The sequence below is a fragment of the Pristiophorus japonicus genome, chromosome 3 (genome assembly GCF_044704955.1).
Source record: "Pristiophorus japonicus isolate sPriJap1 chromosome 3, sPriJap1.hap1, whole genome shotgun sequence".
Classification (NCBI taxonomy): domain Eukaryota; kingdom Metazoa; phylum Chordata; class Chondrichthyes; family Pristiophoridae; genus Pristiophorus; species Pristiophorus japonicus.
Window position 1 is genome coordinate 1,027,820 of NC_091979.1, and position 20,516 is coordinate 1,048,335.

The 20,516-nt window shown below is 49.8% G+C and overlaps 1 protein-coding gene across 1 annotated transcript in view; it reads right to left on the minus strand.

Moving 5' to 3' along the window:
* Positions 1 to 6,364: 6,364 nt before the first annotated feature.
* Positions 6,365 to 20,516, minus strand: part of map3k2 (mitogen-activated protein kinase kinase kinase 2) — a 213,076-nt gene continuing 198,924 nt past the window's right edge. The window contains exons 16-17 of the mRNA XM_070875119.1: positions 10,935 to 11,112; positions 6,365 to 10,350 (exon numbers count right to left, since the gene is read on the minus strand). Coding sequence (XP_070731220.1) covers positions 10,125 to 10,350; positions 10,935 to 11,112 — 404 coding nt within the window. The 3' untranslated portion in view covers positions 6,365 to 10,124. The remainder of the gene's footprint in view (positions 10,351 to 10,934; positions 11,113 to 20,516) is intronic.

A 20,516-nucleotide genomic window follows, 5' to 3' on the forward strand; every position in this document is an offset into this window, starting at 1 on the left:
TTGTACGTAGAGGTCTCTCAGTAAGTTCCAGACACACAGACATATATATGTATAAATTGTTCTGTTGCATTGAAAAAATGGCCTCCAGTATTCGATATGATCTCCCAGCCTCTCCCCAGAAGTGGGAACCTTTCCATATGGGCGTTCGGTATAAACTTTACGCTCCCTTTCTAACATGTTTAAAATCTAAATGTTTGAATTGAACATGATTGGGGTGTGGGGTGAATTATCCTGGTCACTGTGAAATACTGACCGGGGAATAACCTCACCATCGATGTCAATCACATCGCAGCCAATAAACCCACTGAAAGAGAGGGCAATAACCCCCCCCGCCTCATAGAGAGGGCAATAACCTCCCCCCCCCCATAGAGAGGGCAATAACCCCCCCCCCCCATAGAGAGGGCAATAACCCCCCCCCCATAGAGAGGGCAATAACCCCCCCCCCCATAGAGAGGGCAATAACCCCCCCCCCATAGAGAGGGCAATAACCCCCCCCCATAGAGAGGGCAATAACCCCCCCCCCCATAGAGAGGGCAATAACCCCCCCCCCATAGAGGGGGCAATAACCCCCGCCCCCCCCATAGAGAGGGCAATAACCCCCCCCATAGAGAGGGCAATAACCCCCCCCCCCCCATAGAGAGGGCAATAACCCCCCCACCCATAGAGGGCAATAACCCCCCCCCCCATAGAGAGGGCAATAACCCCCCCCCCATAGAGAGGGCAATAACCCCCCCCCCATAGAGAGGGCAATAACCCCCCCCCCATAGAGAGGGCAATAACCCCCCCCCATAGAGAGGGCAATAACCCCCCCCCCATAGAGGGGGCAATAACCCCCGCCCCCCCCCATAGAGAGGGCAATAACCCCCCCCCATAGAGAGGGCAATAACCCCCCCCCCCCCATAGAGAGGGCAATAACCCCCCCACCCATAGAGGGCAATAACCCCCCCCCCATAGAGAGGGCAATAACCCCCCCCCCATAGAGAGGGCAATAACCCCCCCCCCATAGAGAGGGCAATAACCCCCCCCCCCCCATAGAGGGGGCAATAACCCCCGCCCCCCCATAGAGAGGGCAATAACCCCCCCCCCATAGAGAGGGCAATAACCCCCCCCCCCATAGAGGGGGCAATAACCCCCGCCCCCCCCCCATAGAGAGGGCAATAACCCCCCCCCCATAGAGAGGGCAATAACCCCCCCCATAGAGAGGGCAATAACCCCCGCCCGCCCCCCATAGAGAGGGCAATAACCCCCGCCCCCCCCCATAGAGAGGGCAATAACCCCCGCCCCCCCCCATAGAGAGGGCAATAACCCCCCCCCATAGAGAGGGCAATAACCCCCGCCCCCCCCCATAGAGAGGGCAATAAACCCCCCCCCATAGAGAGGGCAATAACCCCCGCCCCCCCCCATAGAGTGGGCAATAACCCCCGCCCCCCCATAGAGAGGGCAATAACCCCCCCCCCCCATAGAGTGGGCTATAACCCCCCCCATAGAGTGGGCTATAACCCCCCCCATAGAGTGGGCTATAACCCCCCCCATAGAGTGGGCTATAACCCCCCCATAGAGTGGGCTATAGCCCCCCCACCCCACACTATACAATATTTAAGGCCAATGGGTCTGCCACAATCGGAGGCGGTGTGAATCCCAGGGCCGTTTACGGCGGAGCTGGAAAGTACCGTGTGATGTAAAAGGTGCACAGGCTCCCTAGGGGAGGGGAATGTACCACACTGGGGGCAGCCTGTTATACCCCCCCCCCCCCATTACCCGCTCCACCAATGTATCTTTACGTGACCCATGCAGATTTCCGGCACGTGCAGGTTATCCCGTTAGGAGCCGGCTGCCTGGGATCCCAGACCGCTGCACAGCTAAACAGGATCCGTGGGTTTGCATCGACTTCAGCCAAAAGGAAAGGGGGGGGGGGGGGGCATGGTGCCTAACCTGCCACCCCTCCCCCGCCCCAAGTAGCTCACAGAAATCAATTCTGTCGTTGGCACAGATTGATCATTAAAAAAAAGCAGCAATACGTTTAACTGTCACCCGAAAACGTGAGGACTGGCATAGACCTTTCAACGGCACCAGTGCCTAAGTTCAATCACTAAACTCTGGGCACTGGATTGGAGTTAGACCACCCTCGGTGACAGACCGGCTCCCACACGCGTTCTCACGCCTCAGGGCTTTAGTAGTAGACTCCCGAGGCCCCTCTGGCCTTGGACTGAGGCAGCAGTGCCTGTTGACCCACAGTCTCCACACTGGCCGGTTTACTGAGGGGGTACCCTCTGTTCACTCTGACTGCAGCCAAGGTCGCAATGTGCCAACACTAACCAGCAGTCACTGAGAAGTCCTGTACAGCAGTACGAGCACCAACAGGAGGCTAAGTGTTGATCCCGCGCCCCAATGAAACTCACTCTGTTCCCTAACCGAGCCACAGGCAGATAAACAGCTCCGTAAATCTGGGTCTATAACTGGTCCTCATCAGGCAGTGATCAGAGAGCTGGGGCTGTGTGCACAATGTTGGTTTGTGATCACTGGACACACTCTGCTAACAGATAGGATAAGGTGCTAAAGATCAAATCCTGGACCCACTATCGGATATTCAAAGGTTCAACATCTGACAAACATGCCGAGAGTCCCCTGGGCTCCTTTAAATTGTTTAAGGGACACCACACCAAACAGCAATTGTTCACCGGTTCATTTGCAATTCCGTTACTTACCATCATGTTTGGTTTCCCGACCATGAGCGAAATATTTCTCTCTCATACACGTTCAACTAGAACAGCAAATGACATCCGCATCGTGTCTGAACATGGGTATACTCTCAACCACAGTACCTTTAAATGTTAATCGCTGCCAACAATTAGGCAAATAGACTTCAATCATTTTAAACTCTCTTGACTTGCACCAATTTACTCAAAATCACTCTTCAGAGGCTGTGTGGCACAATGAGTTGGACAATGGCCACACTTCTCTGGAAACTGGGTCAGATCCAGCCTGGACTGACATTGAAAATAGAAACATAGAAAATAGCTGCAGGAGTAGGCCATTCGGCCCTTCGAGCCTGCACAACCTGACAGGTCGAGTGTGCAAGGAGTAGGCCAAGGGTCAAAATGCAAAGCTGCCCCTTAGTCAGCATTAACTAACAAAATCCTTCAGTATAACTGGTGTGGAAATGGAAGTGTCACACTAGTGCAACGGGAAGCACTCGTCTTGGGTTGGGACTGAGGGAGGGCAGTGTAGAGGGAGCTTTACTCTGTATCTAACCCGTGCTGTACCTGCCCTGGGAGTGTTTGATGGGACAGTGTAGAGGGAGCTTTACTCTGTAACTAACCCCCTGTATCTGCCCTGGGATTGTTTGATGGGACAGTGTAGAGGGAGCTTTACTCTGTATCTAACCCCCTGTACCTGCCCTGGGAGTGTTTGATGGGACAGTGTAGAGGGAGCTTTACTCTGTATCTAACCCCCTGTACCTGCCCTGGGAGTGTTTGATGGGACAGTGTAGAGGGAGCTGTACTCTGTATCTAACCCCGTGCTGTACCTGCCCTGGGAGTGTTTGATGGGACAGTGTAGAGGGAGCTTTACTCTGTATCTAACCCCATGTTATACCTGACTGGAAGTGCTTGTTTGATGCCAACACTTGATAGCTGAAATAGAACATGTTCTACACCTCAGCACTGATATCCCTCACCTCGATAAGCCACAATAAAAACAAAGATTTAGTAATAACTCCTGCACTAACGACAGATTGGGTTTTTAATACAACCCATACTGAATTACCAATTCTTCAAAGTGGACTGTGTTAGAAAGAATGTGATATTCCCCGGTGTAGAACTGATGAGGGATTGCTACAATGACCTTTTCTACAAACTATATTTAGTCGTCATTTTTGTTAGACCCTCGAACCTGCATTTATAAAGTTTAAAAGAAGTACCTGTACTTTATCATGAAGCCAGTGTTCAATGATAGATTTAACGAATGGAGTTAATACTGGGGTACTGAAGTTGAATGTTCAGCCATGAACTCATTGAATGGCGGTGCAGGCTAGAAGGGCCGAATGGCCTACTCCTGCACCTATTTTCTATGTTTCTATGTTACTCACTGTTTGAATCAGGGAATAAATGCCATTTCAAATGGGTGGTCTTCCAAAAACAACTCCAGAACAACGTAATGGGAAGGAGAAGTTTTCACCAGCTTTGTAACATAGAAACATAGAAAATAGGTGCAGGAGTAGGCCATTCGGCCCTTCGAGCCTGCACTGCCATTCAATAAGATCATGGCTGATCATTCCCTCAATACCCCTTTCCTGAACGTATCTTCCATTGCTTGGCCTGGAGCAGGAGGAGGGAGTTCGGCTACAGTGGATACACTTGTCCTCACAGCCAACCAAGTCCAGATGAATGGTAACACCCTCGCTGCCTATTAACTAGGGGCCTTAACAAATTCAGGAAAACCCATTGCATCTTTACAGATGGCTTGTAACTGACCAGATCTTGATTAACCCGATGGCGACAATACATACAAGACCGTAAGCATTGCCAAGCATCAGCCAGTAACGGGGGACGCAGGGAGGCTGGAGAAATTAAAACCCCTGAAGAGGCTGCCACACAGAGACCCGGGGGTGGGGGGTATCACTTTTACCAAACTCGCCGGGCAGGAATCACCACGGGATGGGATGGGACAGCAGTATTACCCCACTCCCGATACTGACTCCGGGCTGTAAAGTCAGTGCTGGCCCCCCCATCCATCCATCCCGGCAGTTCCCCGCGGGGTAGGGCGGCTCAGGATAAAATTGCCCCCCCAACGTTCAAAGACTTGTTGTCAGGCTATGTCACTAATTGCTCTGATAATCAATATGAGAACAATTCATGGGAAAATACTCCAGCAGATCAAAGGGGCTGTATTAACTTTGGGGCAGTTTTTGGGATCGGCTCCTCTAAACAGTCTGTTGCCAAAACTGTTGGCGTCAGTCAACATCTCTCCAGTTCCATCAAAGGTTAGTAGTAAAGACAAATATGTCAGTATGGCACCGACTGGGTCATCAAGGACCCTTAGGGCGACACAGTGACAAACCTTAAATCTCTTACCTGGCATTGCTCAATTGGGCACATTCAAAGCATTACTTCCAACTGGCAGAGGGTGGGGGGGGGGGTGAAGAGAGACAAACAGTTCTTTAGCTCAGAGTAAGTGCTACGCAAGCATTAACATTTGACACAGATCACACATGGCACAATTGTGTTCAGGAACTATGGTTACAAGCTGCCCTGGTTGTAAGTACCTAGGTAAAGCTAATGACCCCTCTCCTCAAACATTCACATTCTGTCCTGGCCAGGTTTAGAACTGTTTCAAAAAAATTCATTCACAGGATGTGGGCGTCGCTGGCAAGGCCGGCACCCACCGCCCCTCCCCAGTTGCCCGTGAGAAGGTGGTGGTGAGCTGCTTTCTTCAATGCTGCAGTCCGTGTGGTGACAACTGAGTGACTCGCTGGGCCATTTCAGAGGACATTGCTGTGGGCCTGGAGTCACACACATTGCTGTGGGCCTGGGGTCACACACATCGCTGTGGGCCTGGGGTCACACACATCGCTGTGGGCCTGGAGTCACACACATTGCTGTGGGCCTGGGGTCACACACATTGCTGTGGGCCTGGAGTCACACACATTGCTGTGGGCCTGGAGTCACACACATCGCTGTGGGCCTGGAGTCACACACATCGCTGTGGGCCTGGGGTCACACACATCGCTGTGGGCCTGGAGTCACACACATTGCTGTGGGCCTGGGGTCACACACATTGCTGTGGGCCTGGGGTCACACACATCGCTGTGGGCCTGGAGTCACACACATCGCTGTGGGCCTGGGGTCACACACATTGCTGTGGGCCTGGAGTCACACACATCGCTGTGGGCCTGGAGTCACACACATCGCTGTGGGCCTGGAGTCACACACATCGCTGTGGGCCTGGAGTCACACACATTGCTGTGGGCCTGGAGTCACACACATTGCTGTGGGCCTGGAGTCACACACATCGCTGTGGGCCTGGCCTGGAGTCACACACATCGCTGTGGGCCTGGAGTCACACACATTGCTGTGGGCCTGGGGTCACACACATCGCTGTGGGCCTGGAGTCACACACATTGCTGTGGGCCTGGAGTCACACACATTGCTGTGGGCCTGGAGTCACACACATCGCTGTGGGCCTGGAGTCACACACATCGCTGTGGGCCTGGAGTCACACACATCGCTGTGGGCCTGGAGTCACACACATCGCTGTGGGCCTGGAGTTACACACATTGCTGTGGGCCTGGAGTCACACACATCGCTGTGGGCCTGGAGTCACACACATCGCTGTGGGCCTGGAGTCACACACATCGCTGTGGGCCTGGAGTCACACACATTGCTGTGGGCCTGGAGTCACACATATCGCTGTGGGCCTGGAGTCACACACATCGCTGTGGGCCTGGGGTCACACACATCGCTGTGGGCCTGGAGTCACACACATCGCTGTGGGCCTGGGGTCACACACATCGCTGTGGGCCTGGGGTCACACATGGGTCAGACCGGGTAAGGGTAAGGCAGGTTCCCTTCCCTAAAGGGCATTAGTGACCCAGATTAGGCTTTATGACAATCCGGTAGTTTCATGGTGATCATTACTGATTTAACGTTTTAATTCCAGATTTATTTGTTTAACTGAATTTAAATTCCCCAGCTGCCGTGGTGGGATTTGTACTCATGTCTCCGGATCATTAATCCAGGCCTCGGGATTACTGGTCCAGTAATATAACCACTGTGTTATTGTTCCCAATATTCAGCAATCTAATTTGGCAAACCGACTAGATTAAAGCAAGTGTTGAGAGTTACTACAGTTGTGCAGGGCCTTGGTGAGGCCACACCTGGAGTATTGTGTACAGTTTTGGTCTCCTAACTTGAGGAAGGACATTATTGCTATTGAGGGAGTGCAGCGAAGGATCACCAGACTGATTCCCGGGATGGCGGGACTGACCTATCAAGAAAGACTGGATCAACTGGCCTTGTATTCACTGGAGTTCAGAAGAATGAGATCTCATAGAAACATTTAAAATTCTGACTGGTTTGGACAGGTTAGATGCAGGAAGAATGTTCCCAATGTTGGGGAAGTCCAGAACCAGGGGTCACAGTCTAAGGATAAGAGGTAAGCCATTTAGGACCGAGATGAGGAGAAACTTCTTCACCCAGAGAGTGGTGAACCTGTGGAATTCTCTACCACAGAAAGTAGTTGAGGCCAATTCACTAAATATATTCAAAAAGGAGTTAGATGTAGTCCTTACTACTAGGGGGATCAAGGGGTATGGCGAGAAAGCTGGAATGGGGTACTGAAGTTGCATGTTCAGCCATGAACTCATTGAATGGTGGTGCAGGCTCGAAGGACCAAATGGCCTACTCCTTCACCTATTTTCTATGTTTCTATGTTTCTAAAAGGACGAACCCGCTGATACATGAACCAATCTTTTCTCTTTCAGATACTGACTGGCTGCTGTGTGTTTACGGCACTAACCAATTCACTCTGGATACATTCACGAGCTGCACTCAACACCATTTGGCCACCTCCAATGATCAACAATTGTTCAGTGTTTGACAAGATGCCCAGTGAGAGTGGAGAGGACAATCCACATCGTTACTGCAAGCCTATATAGTGCCTTTATATTATGATGCGAGAACCCTTGGTCTGCCTGCACTGGAATGACCAAGAGTTATATGCACCTGTACATCTAGATCATCAGATTGTATTTATACCGTTGCCTTTCCCCATTCTTGGAATTCCGTCCAACCTTCACATCCGCACGAACACGCACTCATCCAAATGGTTGGGGGGCGGAGAGTCTGAGAGAAAGACACTGGATATGGGATATCAGGGAGGAGCCTGGTGCCTTACCCCTCCCCTCATGCTGTTGTACACTGCAGCTCATTCTGGCGATGTACCCCAGTACTTTTGAGAGACAGATTGATACATGGAGGGATATAATCAACAACAACCTGCGTGTATAAGGTGCTTTTACAGGAGTTTGACACCGAACCACATAAGGAGATGCAAGGTTGGGTGACCAAAAAGATTGGTCAAAGATGTCGGTTTTATGGAGCGTCTAAAAGTAGGAAAGAGAGGTAGAAAGGTGGAGAGGATAAGGGAGGGAGATTCCAAAGCTTGGAGTCTCGATGACTGAAGGCACGGCCGCCGATGGTGGAGTGGAGCAAAGAAAATCGGGGGTGCGCATGAGGATTGGAGGAGCGCAGAAATCGCGAAGGGTTATCGGGCTGGAGGAACAAGGGAGAGCTAAGGCCATGGAAGACCTGAAGTTTACGATGCTCTCAGACAGGAAGGGAACGCTAGTTGCAAAGGTTGTACTGGATTCCAATAATGGGACTACCATATCTAGAGTAGTCAATCCAATATTCTTCCTCATTTGTTCAACCTCCACATACTGCTGCATTAAGCCAGAAAATCAGACGGGAATCCCAATGGCTGAATTGAGGGACCAACCTGGGCCACTATTGAACTTTCGTTGTCAATTCAAGAACAATACTGTTTTGTAGAAGCATCTAAATTACTCTGCACAGCCGCTTCGCACAGTGTCAATCAAAACTCTTCTGCGTACTGGCCCAGGACACAATATTCAGCATAGTCAAGTAGGGCTGTGTCTTAACCTTTCCCAGTGGGTCAGCTAAAGAACTGATCAGTGATGGGCTTTTATTTAATTGTTCTCAGGATGTGGGATATTGCCCATCCCTAGCTGCCCTGAGGTGGAGGTGGGCCTTGTACTTGAAGCAGCGTAGTCCTGGTGCCGATGGCTGTCCCACCAATGGAAGAGTGGCAACAGACAGACAGCAGTGGAACCCCCACAGAGACGAGTGTGACAGCCAGGTAGCTCGTGCAACTTCCAATGGCGGAGCTCGCTTCTGAGCGCTGGGACTAATTCATTACCAAAAACAAAAAAACACCTCAGGTTGGCAAATGTCCTCGATGCCATCTACATCGAACTAAGGAATCTGTAAACATTAAGCAAATGACACCTGGTTTGGAATGAGGAAGTGTGCGTGGTGGGTTAACGTTTCGGCACGGTAAATTCCTGAGATTAATTCAGCTCAGATAACTTTTTGAACACAAAGCTCTTAGGAACTTGGGAGCAACTCATTAGCCATGGATGGGAGTAAGATTCCTGGGCTGCAGGCCAGGCCCAAGTTGAGGGCATTAGCATCAGTTGCTCTAACAGTCGCAATCCATATAATGATGCCCATTTTGGCAAAGGAATGGCCCTCAATGGCACTGGGCCTAAGGCAGTGCTGCAGTGATCCACACGTACCACTTGCTAACACGGGCGTACGATGAAAGGTGTAATAAGGACCAATCACACGTTTGGCTGGTGTGGAGACAGCAGCAAACGCTTCCTATTAAAGGGAGAAAGATGAGAAAATGAAACGTTTCCAGGACAGGCTCCACACACGGCCAATGTGAGGGAGGAATACCGTGTCCTGTGGACCCTGACTGATGCCCAACCCTTAACGGGACAGTGGCCCCCCTCTCCCTCCTCCTCCCCATCCGGATCACGGTCACTTTCGCTTCATGTGGAAGTTGAAGAAAGAGGAATTGATGGTCCGACTGTACCTCTGTAATGATAATTCGGAGTTCTGTGGTGTGACAGCGCAGTAAGATCACCTCTGCAGCTTATCCTGGCTTTAGATTATAAGAAAATACCACGGCATTATTCTGCAGCAAAGACTAACTGCTGAAATGGTTTGCATAACAGTCTCTTATATAAGATACAGCAAGTTCAACACATTTAGGGAGGCTCAGTCTGTGCTACGGACAGATGGTGAGTGAATTCTTACTTCTACGGGGAGGCTAGGACCTTCCACACTGTATCTGACGATGGGTAATCAGGAATGGGTTATGTAATAAAGTGCTTTACCTTGAAGGACATCCGAGTACTGTGTGAATACACTGTAAAAAACCTTCTGATCATTCCCTTTGCGAGAATGCAAAAAAATCTCATTATAAATACAAATTTAGGTATAAATTACAACCTAGGGAACACCTAGAATCACCAAAATTATACATTGAAAAAGTGCAATCAGATAGAAAATAAATGCATCAGATGTTGAGGTTAGTCGCTAGTGATAGTGCACAAAGGTGTGGTGCAACAGTTCTTCCGCTGACGGCCTCTGCTTCGCCTCCACAAATATCTTTTTCAAAAAGTCCCGACTGTGGTCTGACACATGAGAGGGCAGCTGAGGGCTGGTTGGCTGCGTGGCGATCTTGAATATCGCTGCCATAGCTTCAAACTCGGCCCAAGGGGGCTTCTCAGTAAGCATTTCCACCACCGTGCAACCAACACTCCTGCAAAACACAAAGAAAAGAAAAGACTTGCATTTCTATCGCGTCTTTCATGACCACTGGACGTTTATAGCTTTCTAGCCAATGAAGTACTTTGAAGTGTAGTCCCTGTTGTCAAAGCAAAACTAGAGGCCATCAACATAAGACAGTCGCCAAGAAATCCAATGGGGAATTCAGGAGAATTACCCAGAGAGGTGAGAATGTGGGACTCGCTGCCACAGGGAGTGGTTGAGGCAAATAGTATCGATGCATTTAAGGGGAGGCTGGATAAACACGAGGGAGAAGGGAATGGAGGGGTATGCTGATAGAGTTAGATGAGGAAAGACGGGAGGAGGCTCGAGTAGATAGAGCATAAACGCCGACATGGACCGGCTGGGCTGAATGGCTTGTTTCTGTGCTGCATACCTTGTGTAATCCTACGTAACCAAGAACACGCGAGCCTTAATGCAAGAGTCTGCGAACCCAAAGACCGGCTAACCACATACACCAGGGATCAAGCATGGGACCTCGACACCCCACAAGGCTTGGTACCACTCATCTCATTCACAAAAGTATCGTTGCTCTTTTCAGATCTGGTGTCAACTTACCAGATATCTGCTTTTCTGCCGTAGCCTTCTCCGCTGATCACCTCCGGGCTCATCCAGTACGGCGTGCCAGTAACCGACTTCATGCCTGTCCCCGACAGACAAATTGTCTGCAACCTTCGACTGGCACCAAAATCTCCCAGCTTCACATTCCCAGCAGAATCCCGTAAAATGTTTGCTCCTGTAAACAAAAGACAGTGTTTTATCCCAGGTCCCACCACATACACCGCCCACACTGATCACAGCAGCCGCCTGTAGCCAGCAAACAGTGCAAAGCGTTTGCCATGACCAGAGGAGTTAATTGCAAAGTTCCCACTTCTAACCTATCAAGCACGCCGACTATTACATGCAATTTAACAAGTGCTCACCCTGTACTTACCCATTTAAAGAGCTCTGCCGATTTCAGGCAAGGTCGGTTGGTTGAAGTGCGACGACCTTCACGTTGAGATTCTGTAACGTACGCCTCTCGATTAGCCGAGGGCGTTGCAGAGTGAGATTGCCTGTTTTTGGTTGTACCAATGTTCCCTCTCATTTTGCGCGGTCCCTTTAAGAGGCCGTGTGTCCCATCCAAGTTTTGGCACGTGTGTTTATTTCTATTAAAAAGCCGGTGAGCGGCCTGCGCGGCATTGCCGGAACGCTGCGCAGCTGCATGGCTTGGCGGGAGTGCTGCCATGCGTAATGTAGTGTGGAGAAGTTACGTTCAGACCAGCGCTATAAACGGCGGGGACTGCACTAAAATTAAACTTATTTCGGCACAGGCCAAGGCAGGCACGACTGACTGTAAACATTCCTTGCTGCTCCTCTCCTCCCCAAATGCGCTAACTCTTCAGTGGGATTTGGTTCCACAGCCAGCGACAGATTTCCAGTACCTCTCCAACGCTACAACAGGGAGCTTCCTCGGGCTATTCCACTGCGGAGTGCATCGCGGCCAAGGCCCACTCCTTTCTCACCCAGTGGCAGCCACTAAAGTGCGCTCAGAGGCAAGAATCCTGACCGACTTTCTTCTCCTAAAGAAAGTTTATGCAGCGAGTTGTGATCGGAACGCACTACCTCAAAGGGCGGTGGAAGCAGGTTCAATAGTAACTTTCAAACAGGGAATTGGATAAATACTTGAAGGGGAAAATTTGCAGGGCTGTGGGGAAAGAGCAAAGAGAGTGGGACTGATTGGATCGCTCTTCCACACTTCCTGGTAGGCCTCTTCAGGGTCAGAAACATACCGGTGCCAGAACCTGTCTACCAATACCTTGACCTTCCCCTTTGTAAACTGAGCAAGAAAGGTAAGCTTCTGCGTGGCTGGGGCGTGGACCTTGTCTGCATGGCTGAAACATGATAGGCTGCCCATCATAGACATCGGGCAAGTGTACAGGCTGGCGATGATGAGCGAGAGTGTCGGAAATGTCTTTTGTCAGATTGACCTCCTTCTGTGCTGTAACATTCTATGATTCTCAGGTCAAGGTGCAGAGGTCAGCAGAGACTGAACTTGGGCTCCTCCAGTCCGTGCAACTTTACTGCAACACCAGGCAGTGCCTTTAGTCACCAGGCCATCTGGGAGACACATCTTCTGCACTGAAGAGAATGTATGAATGGGTTTAAGAGACAATTAAATGCGTTTCTAACCATCCAACTTGACCTCATCCAAAACGTGGCAGCCCGTGTCCTAACTCGCACCAAGTCCCGTTCGTCCATAACTCCCTGTGATCGATGACCTACATTGGCTCCCAGCCCGACAACACCTCAATTTTAAAATTCTTATCCTGGATTTCAAATCCCTCCATGGCCTCGCCCCTTCCCTACCTCTGTAACCTCCTCCAGCCCCACTGGCAAATGATACTTAAGGGGTTGACTGTGGATGGGCAATGGCAGACATTTAGAGACCGCATGGATGAACTTCAACAATGGTACATCCCTGTCTGGCTTAAAAATAAAAAAGGGAAGGTGGCTCAACCGTGGCTATCAAGGGAAATCAGGATAGTATTAAAGCAAAGGAAGTGGCATACAAATTGGCCAGAAATAGCAGCGAACCCGGGGACTGGGAGAAATTTAGAACTCAGCGGAGGAGGACAAAGGGTTTGATTAGGGCAGGGAAAATAGAGTACGAGAAGAAGCTTGCAGGGAACATTAAGGCTGATTGCAAAAGTTTCTATAGATATGTAAACAGAAAAAGTTTCATAAAGACAAACGTAGGTCCCCTGCAGTCAGAATCAGGGGAAGTCATAACGGGGAACAAAGAAATGGCAGACCAATTGAACAAGTACTTTGGTTCGGTATTCACTAAGGAGGACACAAACAACCTTCCGGATATAAAAGGGGTCCAGAGGGTCTAGTAAGAAGGAGGAACTGAGGGAAATTCTTATTAGTCAGCAAATTGTGTTGGAGAAATTGATGGGATTGAAGGCCGATAAATCCCCAGGGCCTGATGAACTGCATCCTAGAGTACTTAAGGAGGTGGCCTTGGAAATAGCGGATGCATTGACAGTCATTTTCCAACATTCCACAGACTCTGGATCAGTTCCTATGGAGTGGAGGGTAGCCAATGTAACCCCACTTTAAAAAAAAGGAGGGCGAGAGAAAACAGGGAATTATAGACCGGTCAGCCTGACATCGGTAGTGGGTAAAATGATGGAATCAATTATTAAGGATGTCATAGCAGCGCATTTGGAAAGAGGTAACATGATAGGTCCAAGACAACATGGATTTGTGAAAGGGAAATCATGCTTGACAAATCTTCTGGAATTTTTTGAGGATGTTTCCAGTAAAGTGGACAAGGGAGAACCAGTTGATGTGGTGTATTTGGACTTTCAGAAAGCTTTCGACAAGGACCCACACAAGAGATTAATGTGCAAAGTTAAAGCTCATGGGATTGGGGTTGTGTGCTGACATGGATTGAGAACTGGTTGGCAGACAGGAAGCAAAGAGTAGGAGTAAATGGGTACTTTTCAGAATGGCAGGCAGTGATTAGTGGGGTACCGCAAGGTTCTGTGCTGGGGCCCCAGTTGTTTACATTGTACATTAATGATTTAGACGAGGGGGTTATATGTAGTATCTCCAAATTTGCGGATGACACTAAGTTGGTGGCAGTGTGAGCTGTGAGGAGGATGCTATGAGGCTGCAGAGTGACTTGGATAGGTTAGGTGAGTGGGCAAATGCATGGCAGATGAAGTATAATGTGGATAAATGTGAGGTTATCCACTTTGGTGGTAAAAACAGAGAGACAGACTATTATCTGAATGGTGATAGATTAGGAAAAGGGGAGGTGCAACGAGACCTGGGTGTCATGGTACATCAGTCATTGAAGGTTGGCATGCAGGTACAGCAGGCGGTTAAGAAAGCAAATGGCATGTTGGTCTTCATAGCAAGGGGATTTGAGTACAGGGGCAGGGAGGTGTTGCTACAGTTGTATAGGGCCTTGGTGAGGCCACACCTGGAGTATTGTGTGCAGTTTTGGTCTCCTAACTTGAGGAAGGACATTCTTGCTATTGAGGAAGTGCAGCGAAGGTTCACCAGACTGATTCCCGGGATGGTGGGACTGACCTATCAAGAAAGACTGGATCAACTGGACTTGTATTCACTGGAGTTCAGAAGAATGAGAGGGGATCTCATAGAAACGTTTAAAATTCTGACGGGATTGGACAGGTTAGATGCAGGAAGAATGTTCCCAATGTTGGGGAACTCCAGAACCAGGGGTCACAGTCTAAGGATAAGGGGTAAGCCATTTCGGACCGAGATGAGGAGAAACTTCTTCACCCAGAGAGTGGTGAACCTGTGGAATTCTCTACCACAGAAAGTTGTTGAGGCCAATTCACTAAATATATTCAAAAAGGAGTTAGATGTAGTCCTTACTACTCGGGGGATCAAGGGGTATGGCGAGAAAGCAGGAATGGGGTACTGAAATTGCATGTTCAGCCATGAACTCGTTGAATGGCGGTGCAGGCCCGAAGGGCCGAATGGCCTACTCCTCCACCTATTTTCTATGTTCTATGAACACCTCCACAACCTGGAGGAGGTGCTACGCCGACTGGACCGGGTAGGCCTGCGGCTGAAGAAGTCCAAGTGTGTGTTTTTGGCCCCAGAGGTCGAGTTTTTGGGCAGGAGGATTGCCGCAGACGGGGTCCGGCTCACCGAATCCAAAACGGAGGCGATCCGTCGTGCGCCCCGGCCCGGCAACACATCTGAGTTGCGATCGTTCCTGGGACTTTTGAACTATTTCGGGAACTTCCTGCCGAAATTAAGCACATTGTTGGAGCCGTTACACGTGCTCCTGCGTAAGGCTTGCGAATGGTTTTGGGGGGACGGTCAAGAATTCACTAAATATATTCAAAAAGGAGTTAGATGTAGTCCTTACTACTAGGGGGTTCAAGGGGTATGGCAAGAAAGCAGGAATGGGGTACTGAAGTTGCATGTTCAGCCATGAACTCATTGAATAGCGGTGCAGGCTCGAAGGGCCGAATAGCCTACTCCTGCACCTATTTTCTATGTTTCTAAGAACGGGCTTTCAACAGGGTGCGGAACCTGCTTTGTTATGACAAACTGTTAACGTTGTATGACCCCTGTAAAAACTAGCTTTAACATGCGATGCATCATCATACGGGGTTGGGTATGTGTAGCAGCAGGGTAATGGAGACGGGCAACTCCAACCGGTGGCTTATGCCTCCAGGTCGCTCTCCCAGGCAGAGCGTGGGTACGGCATGGTGGAAAAGGAAGCACTCGCTTGCGTTTACGGTGTGAAAAAAATGCACCAATACCTTTTCGGCATACCATTCGAGTTACAAACGGACCACAAGCCGTTAACTTCTCTGTTGTCCGATAGCAAGGCTGTCAATGCCAATGCATCAGCTCCCATACAGCGATGGGCTCTAACGCTGGCTGCGTATGACTACACCATACGGCACCGGCCAGGCACTGAAAACTGCGCTGACGCGCTCAGCAGGCTCCCACTGGCCACCACCGAGGGGGCGTCGGAGCAAAGCGCCGAGATGGTCATGGCCGTTGAAGCTTTTGACACAGCAGGCTCCCCCATCACAGCCCGCCAGATCAAACTCTGGACCAACAGGGACCCCCTCCTGTCCATGATAAAGAAATGTGTCCTGACTGGGGATTGGGCGCCCGTACACAGGGTGTGCCCCGAGGAGGTCAGACCGTTTCAGAGACGGATGGATGAGCTCTCCATCCAAGCTGACTGCCTGCTATGGGGCAGCCGGGTAGTCATGCCCCAGAAAGGAAGGGAAGCATTCATCAGGGAACTCCACAGCGAGCACCCAGGCATTGTGCTAATGAAGGCCATTGCCTGGTCACATGTATGGTGGCCGGGGATTGACTCAGACCTGGAACACTGTGTTCGCAGGTGCACGACGTGTGCCCAGCTGGACAATGCCCCCAGGGAGGCCCCGCTCAGCCTATGGCCCTGGCCCACCAGACCATGGTCACGTATTCACGTGGACTATGCGGGCCCGTTCATGGGGAAAATGTTCTTGATAATTGTCGATGCATACTCGAAATGGATCGAGTGCATCATATTAAACTCGTGCACAACATCCATCACTGTGGAGAGCCTGCGCATGGTTTTCGCGACCCACGGCTTGAGGGACATTCTGGTCAGCAACAATGGCCCGTGTTTCACCAGCCATGAATTCCAGGAGTTTATGTTGGGTAATGGCATCAAATATGTCCGGACAGCGCCGTTCAAGCCGGCTTCCAATGGCCAGGCGGAACGTGCGGTCCAAGTCACAAAACAGGGCATGCTCTGTATCCAAGGACCCTCCCTCCAGTACTGCCTATCGCGCCTCCTGCTGGCCTATAGGTCCCGGCCGCACTCGCTCACGGGAGTCCCGCCAGCGAATTCATGAAACGTATGCTCAAAACGCAGCTGTCCCTCATCCACACAACCCTGGCAGACATTGTTGAGGGCAAGCGCCAGTCCAAAGCTGAGTGCCACGATCGTAACTCAAGGGAGAGGTGTATAGAAATGGATGATCGGGTATTTGTACTTAACCATGCATTGGGACCCAAGTGGCTGGAGAGCACTGTAATTGGTAAAGAGGGAAACAGGGTCATATTGGTCAGACTCAATAATGGGCAGATATGCCGCAAACACTTGGACCAAGTAAAGAAAAGGTTCAGCATAGATACCGATGAACATGAAGAAGAGCATGAGATGTTACCCACACCACTGCCAGTGGACGAGCAACAAGGATAATCATCAGCATGCACAGTCCCTGCGGCCAGCCCGGAATCACCTCAGGTGACAGAAACGCATGCCAAGGCTCAGCCACCAGAGCCTCAACTGCGGCGCTCCACGAGAGAGCGTCGACCACCTGATAGACTTAACCTTTGAGTCAAAAAGATGTGCGGGGGGAGGTGATGTCATGTATGTAACCAGCATACTACTGTAACCCTTATACAATTGTAACCCTCAGGTAACCACTAAATACTGTACATACTTACTAGAAATGCACACCTTGGCCACAGGGGGTGTACTTGTGGGAGACACTCCTTACCTGGAGATTCAGGTATAAGGGGAGGTCCCTCGCAGGGCCAGGACTCCTTGGTCCAGGTAATAAAGGTGAAGGTCACAGAGTGACTGTGTCTGCAGTACATGCCTCGTGTGGTTATGTTTAAGAGTTAAGGATTCAACAGAGGGAGTGCAGCGAAGGTTCACCAGACTGATTCCCGGGATGGCAGGACTGACAGATGAAGAAAGACTGGATCGACTCGGCTTCTATTCACTAGAATTTAGAAGAATGAGAGGGGATCTCATAGAAGCATATAAAATTCTGACGGGTTTAGACAGGTTAGATGCAGGAAGAATGTTCCCGATGTTGGGGAAGTCCAGAACCAGGGGTCACAGTCTAAGGATAAGGGGTAAACCATTTAGGACCGGGATGAGGAGAAACTTCTTCACTCAGAGAGTTGTGAACCTCTGGAATTCTCTACCACAGAAAGTTGTTGAGGCCAATTCATTAGATATATTCTAGAGGGAGTTAGATGTGGCCCTTATGGCTAAAGGTATCAAGGGGTATGGAGAGAAGGCAGGTGTGGGATTCGAAGGTGAATGATCAGCCATGATCATATTGAATGGTGGTGCAGGATCGAAGGGTCGAATGGCCTACTCCTGCACCTATTTTCTGTGTTTTCTATGCAGAGCACGGAGCACAGAGTGGCATTCGTGAGTTTGGTAAGTGTGTGAGTTCGGGCAAGTGGGGGTGGCAGGTGCTGTTTTGTCTTGTTTTTCCTACCAGTGTTGATACGAGAGCAGCTGATAAGGAGTGCGAGAGTAGGAGACGGAGGCCCAGAGACCAGCCCAACCAGCTCCAGACAAAGATAGAGGGGTGCGAAATCGAGAGGTGACGTCACAGCGAAGCTGGTAAGTGGTTGGCTGTTCGACTGGTAAGTATAACTCTCTTTTAGACTGACTTTTAGATTGGTTTAATTGGCAGCGAACTACTAAGTAGCTGTTTGGTGCTTAAGTAAATTTTAGTAAGTAAATTAATTTAAGGGTTAAGTCATGGCAGGAGAGCTCAGACCGGTGTCATGCTCCTCCTGTGCTATGTAGGAAATCAGGGACACTGTTATGTGTGCGGGACGTGTGTCCAGCTGCAGCTCCTGACAGACTGCATGGCGGCACTGGAGCTGCGGATGGACTCACTCTGGAGCATGCGCGATGCTGAGAATGTTGTGGATAGCACAGTTAGTGAGTTGGTCACACCGCAGGAAAGGGTGAGGACAGATAGTGAATGGGTGACCAAGAGACAAGGCAAGAGCAGGAAGATAGTGCAGGAATCCCCTACGGTCATCTCCCTCCAAAACAGATATACTGTTTTGGATACTGTTGGGGGAGATGACTTAACGGGGAAGGCACCGTCAGCCAGGTTCATGGCACCATGGGTGGCGTTGGTGCACAGAAGGGCGGGAAAAAGAGTGGGAGAGCTATCGTGATAGGGGACTCTATTGTAAGGGGAATAGATAGGAGTTTCTGCGGCCGCAACAGAGACTCCAGGATGGTATGCTGCCTCCCTGGTGCAAGGGGCAAGGGTGTCTCGGAGCGGCTGCAGAGCATTCTGGAGAGGGAGGGTGAACAGCCAGTTGTCGTGGTACATGTAGGTACCAACGATATAGGTAAGAAGCGGGAAGAGGTCCTACAAGCTGAATTTAGGGAGCTAGGAGTTAAATTAAAAAGTAGGGCCTCAAAGATAGTAATCTCTAGATTGCTACCAGTGCCACGTGCTAATCAAAGTGGAGGGAGCAAGATAATTAGAATAAATATGTGGCTTGAGCAGTGCAAGAGGGAGGGATTCAAATTCCTGGGACATTGGAACCAGTTCTGGGGGAAGTGGCACCTGTACAAAAGGGACGGTCTGCACTTGGGCAGGACTGGAACTGATGTCCTAGGGGTAACATTTGCTAATGCAGTTCGGGAGTGTTTAAACTAATATGGCAGGGGGATGGGAACCTATGCAGCGATATAGGGCGAAGTAATATGGAGTCAGAAACAGATGGTAGAAAGATAAAAAGCAATAGTGGAAGGCTGAGTAAACAAAGGCAAGAAACAAAAAGGGCCATACTACATCATAATTCTAAAAGGACAAAAGGTGTTAAAAAAAACAAGCCTGAAGGCTTTGTGTCTTAATGCAAGGAGTATCCATAATAAGGTGGATGAATTAACTTGTGCAAATATATGTTAACGGATATGATGTGATTGGGATTACAGAGACGTGGCTCCAGGATGATCAGGGCTGGGAACTCAACATCCAAGGGTATTCAACATTCAGGAAGGATAGAATAAAAGGAAAAGGAGGTGGGGTAGCATTGTTGGTTAAAGAGGTGATTGATGCAATAGTTAGGAAGGACATTAGCTTGGATGATGTGGAATCTATATGGGTAGAGCTGCAGAACACCAAAGGGCAAAAAACGTTTGTGGGAGTTGTGTACAGACCTCCGAACAGTAGTAGTAATGTTGGGGAGGGCATCAAACAGGAAATGAGGGGTGCATGCAATAAAGGTGCAGCAGTTATCATGGGTGACTTTAATATGCATATAGATTGGGCTAACCAAACTGGAAGCAATACAGTGGAGCAGGATTTCCTGGAGTGCAGAAGGGATGGTTTTCTAGACCAATATGTCGAGGAACCAACTAGGGGGGAGGCCATCTTAGACTGGGTGTTGTGTAATGAGAGAGGATTAATTAGCAGTCTTGTTGTGCGAGGCCCCTTGGGAAAGAGTGACCATAATATGATGGAATTCTGCATTAGGATGGAGAATAAAACAGTTAATTCAGAGACCATGGTCCAGAACTTAAAGAAGGGTAACTTTGAAGGTATGAGGCGTGAATTGGCAAGGATAGATTGGCGAATGATACTTAAGGGGTTGACAGTGGATGGGCAATGGCAGACATTTAGAGACCGCATAGATGAACTACAACAATTGTACATCCCTGTCTGGCGTAAAAATAAAAAAGGAAGGTGGCTCAACCGTGGCTATCAAGGGAAATCAGGGATGGTATTAAAATCAAGGGAGTGGCATACAAATTGGCCAGAAATAGCAGCGAACCCAGGGATTGGGAGAAATTTAGAACTCAGCAGAGGACGACAA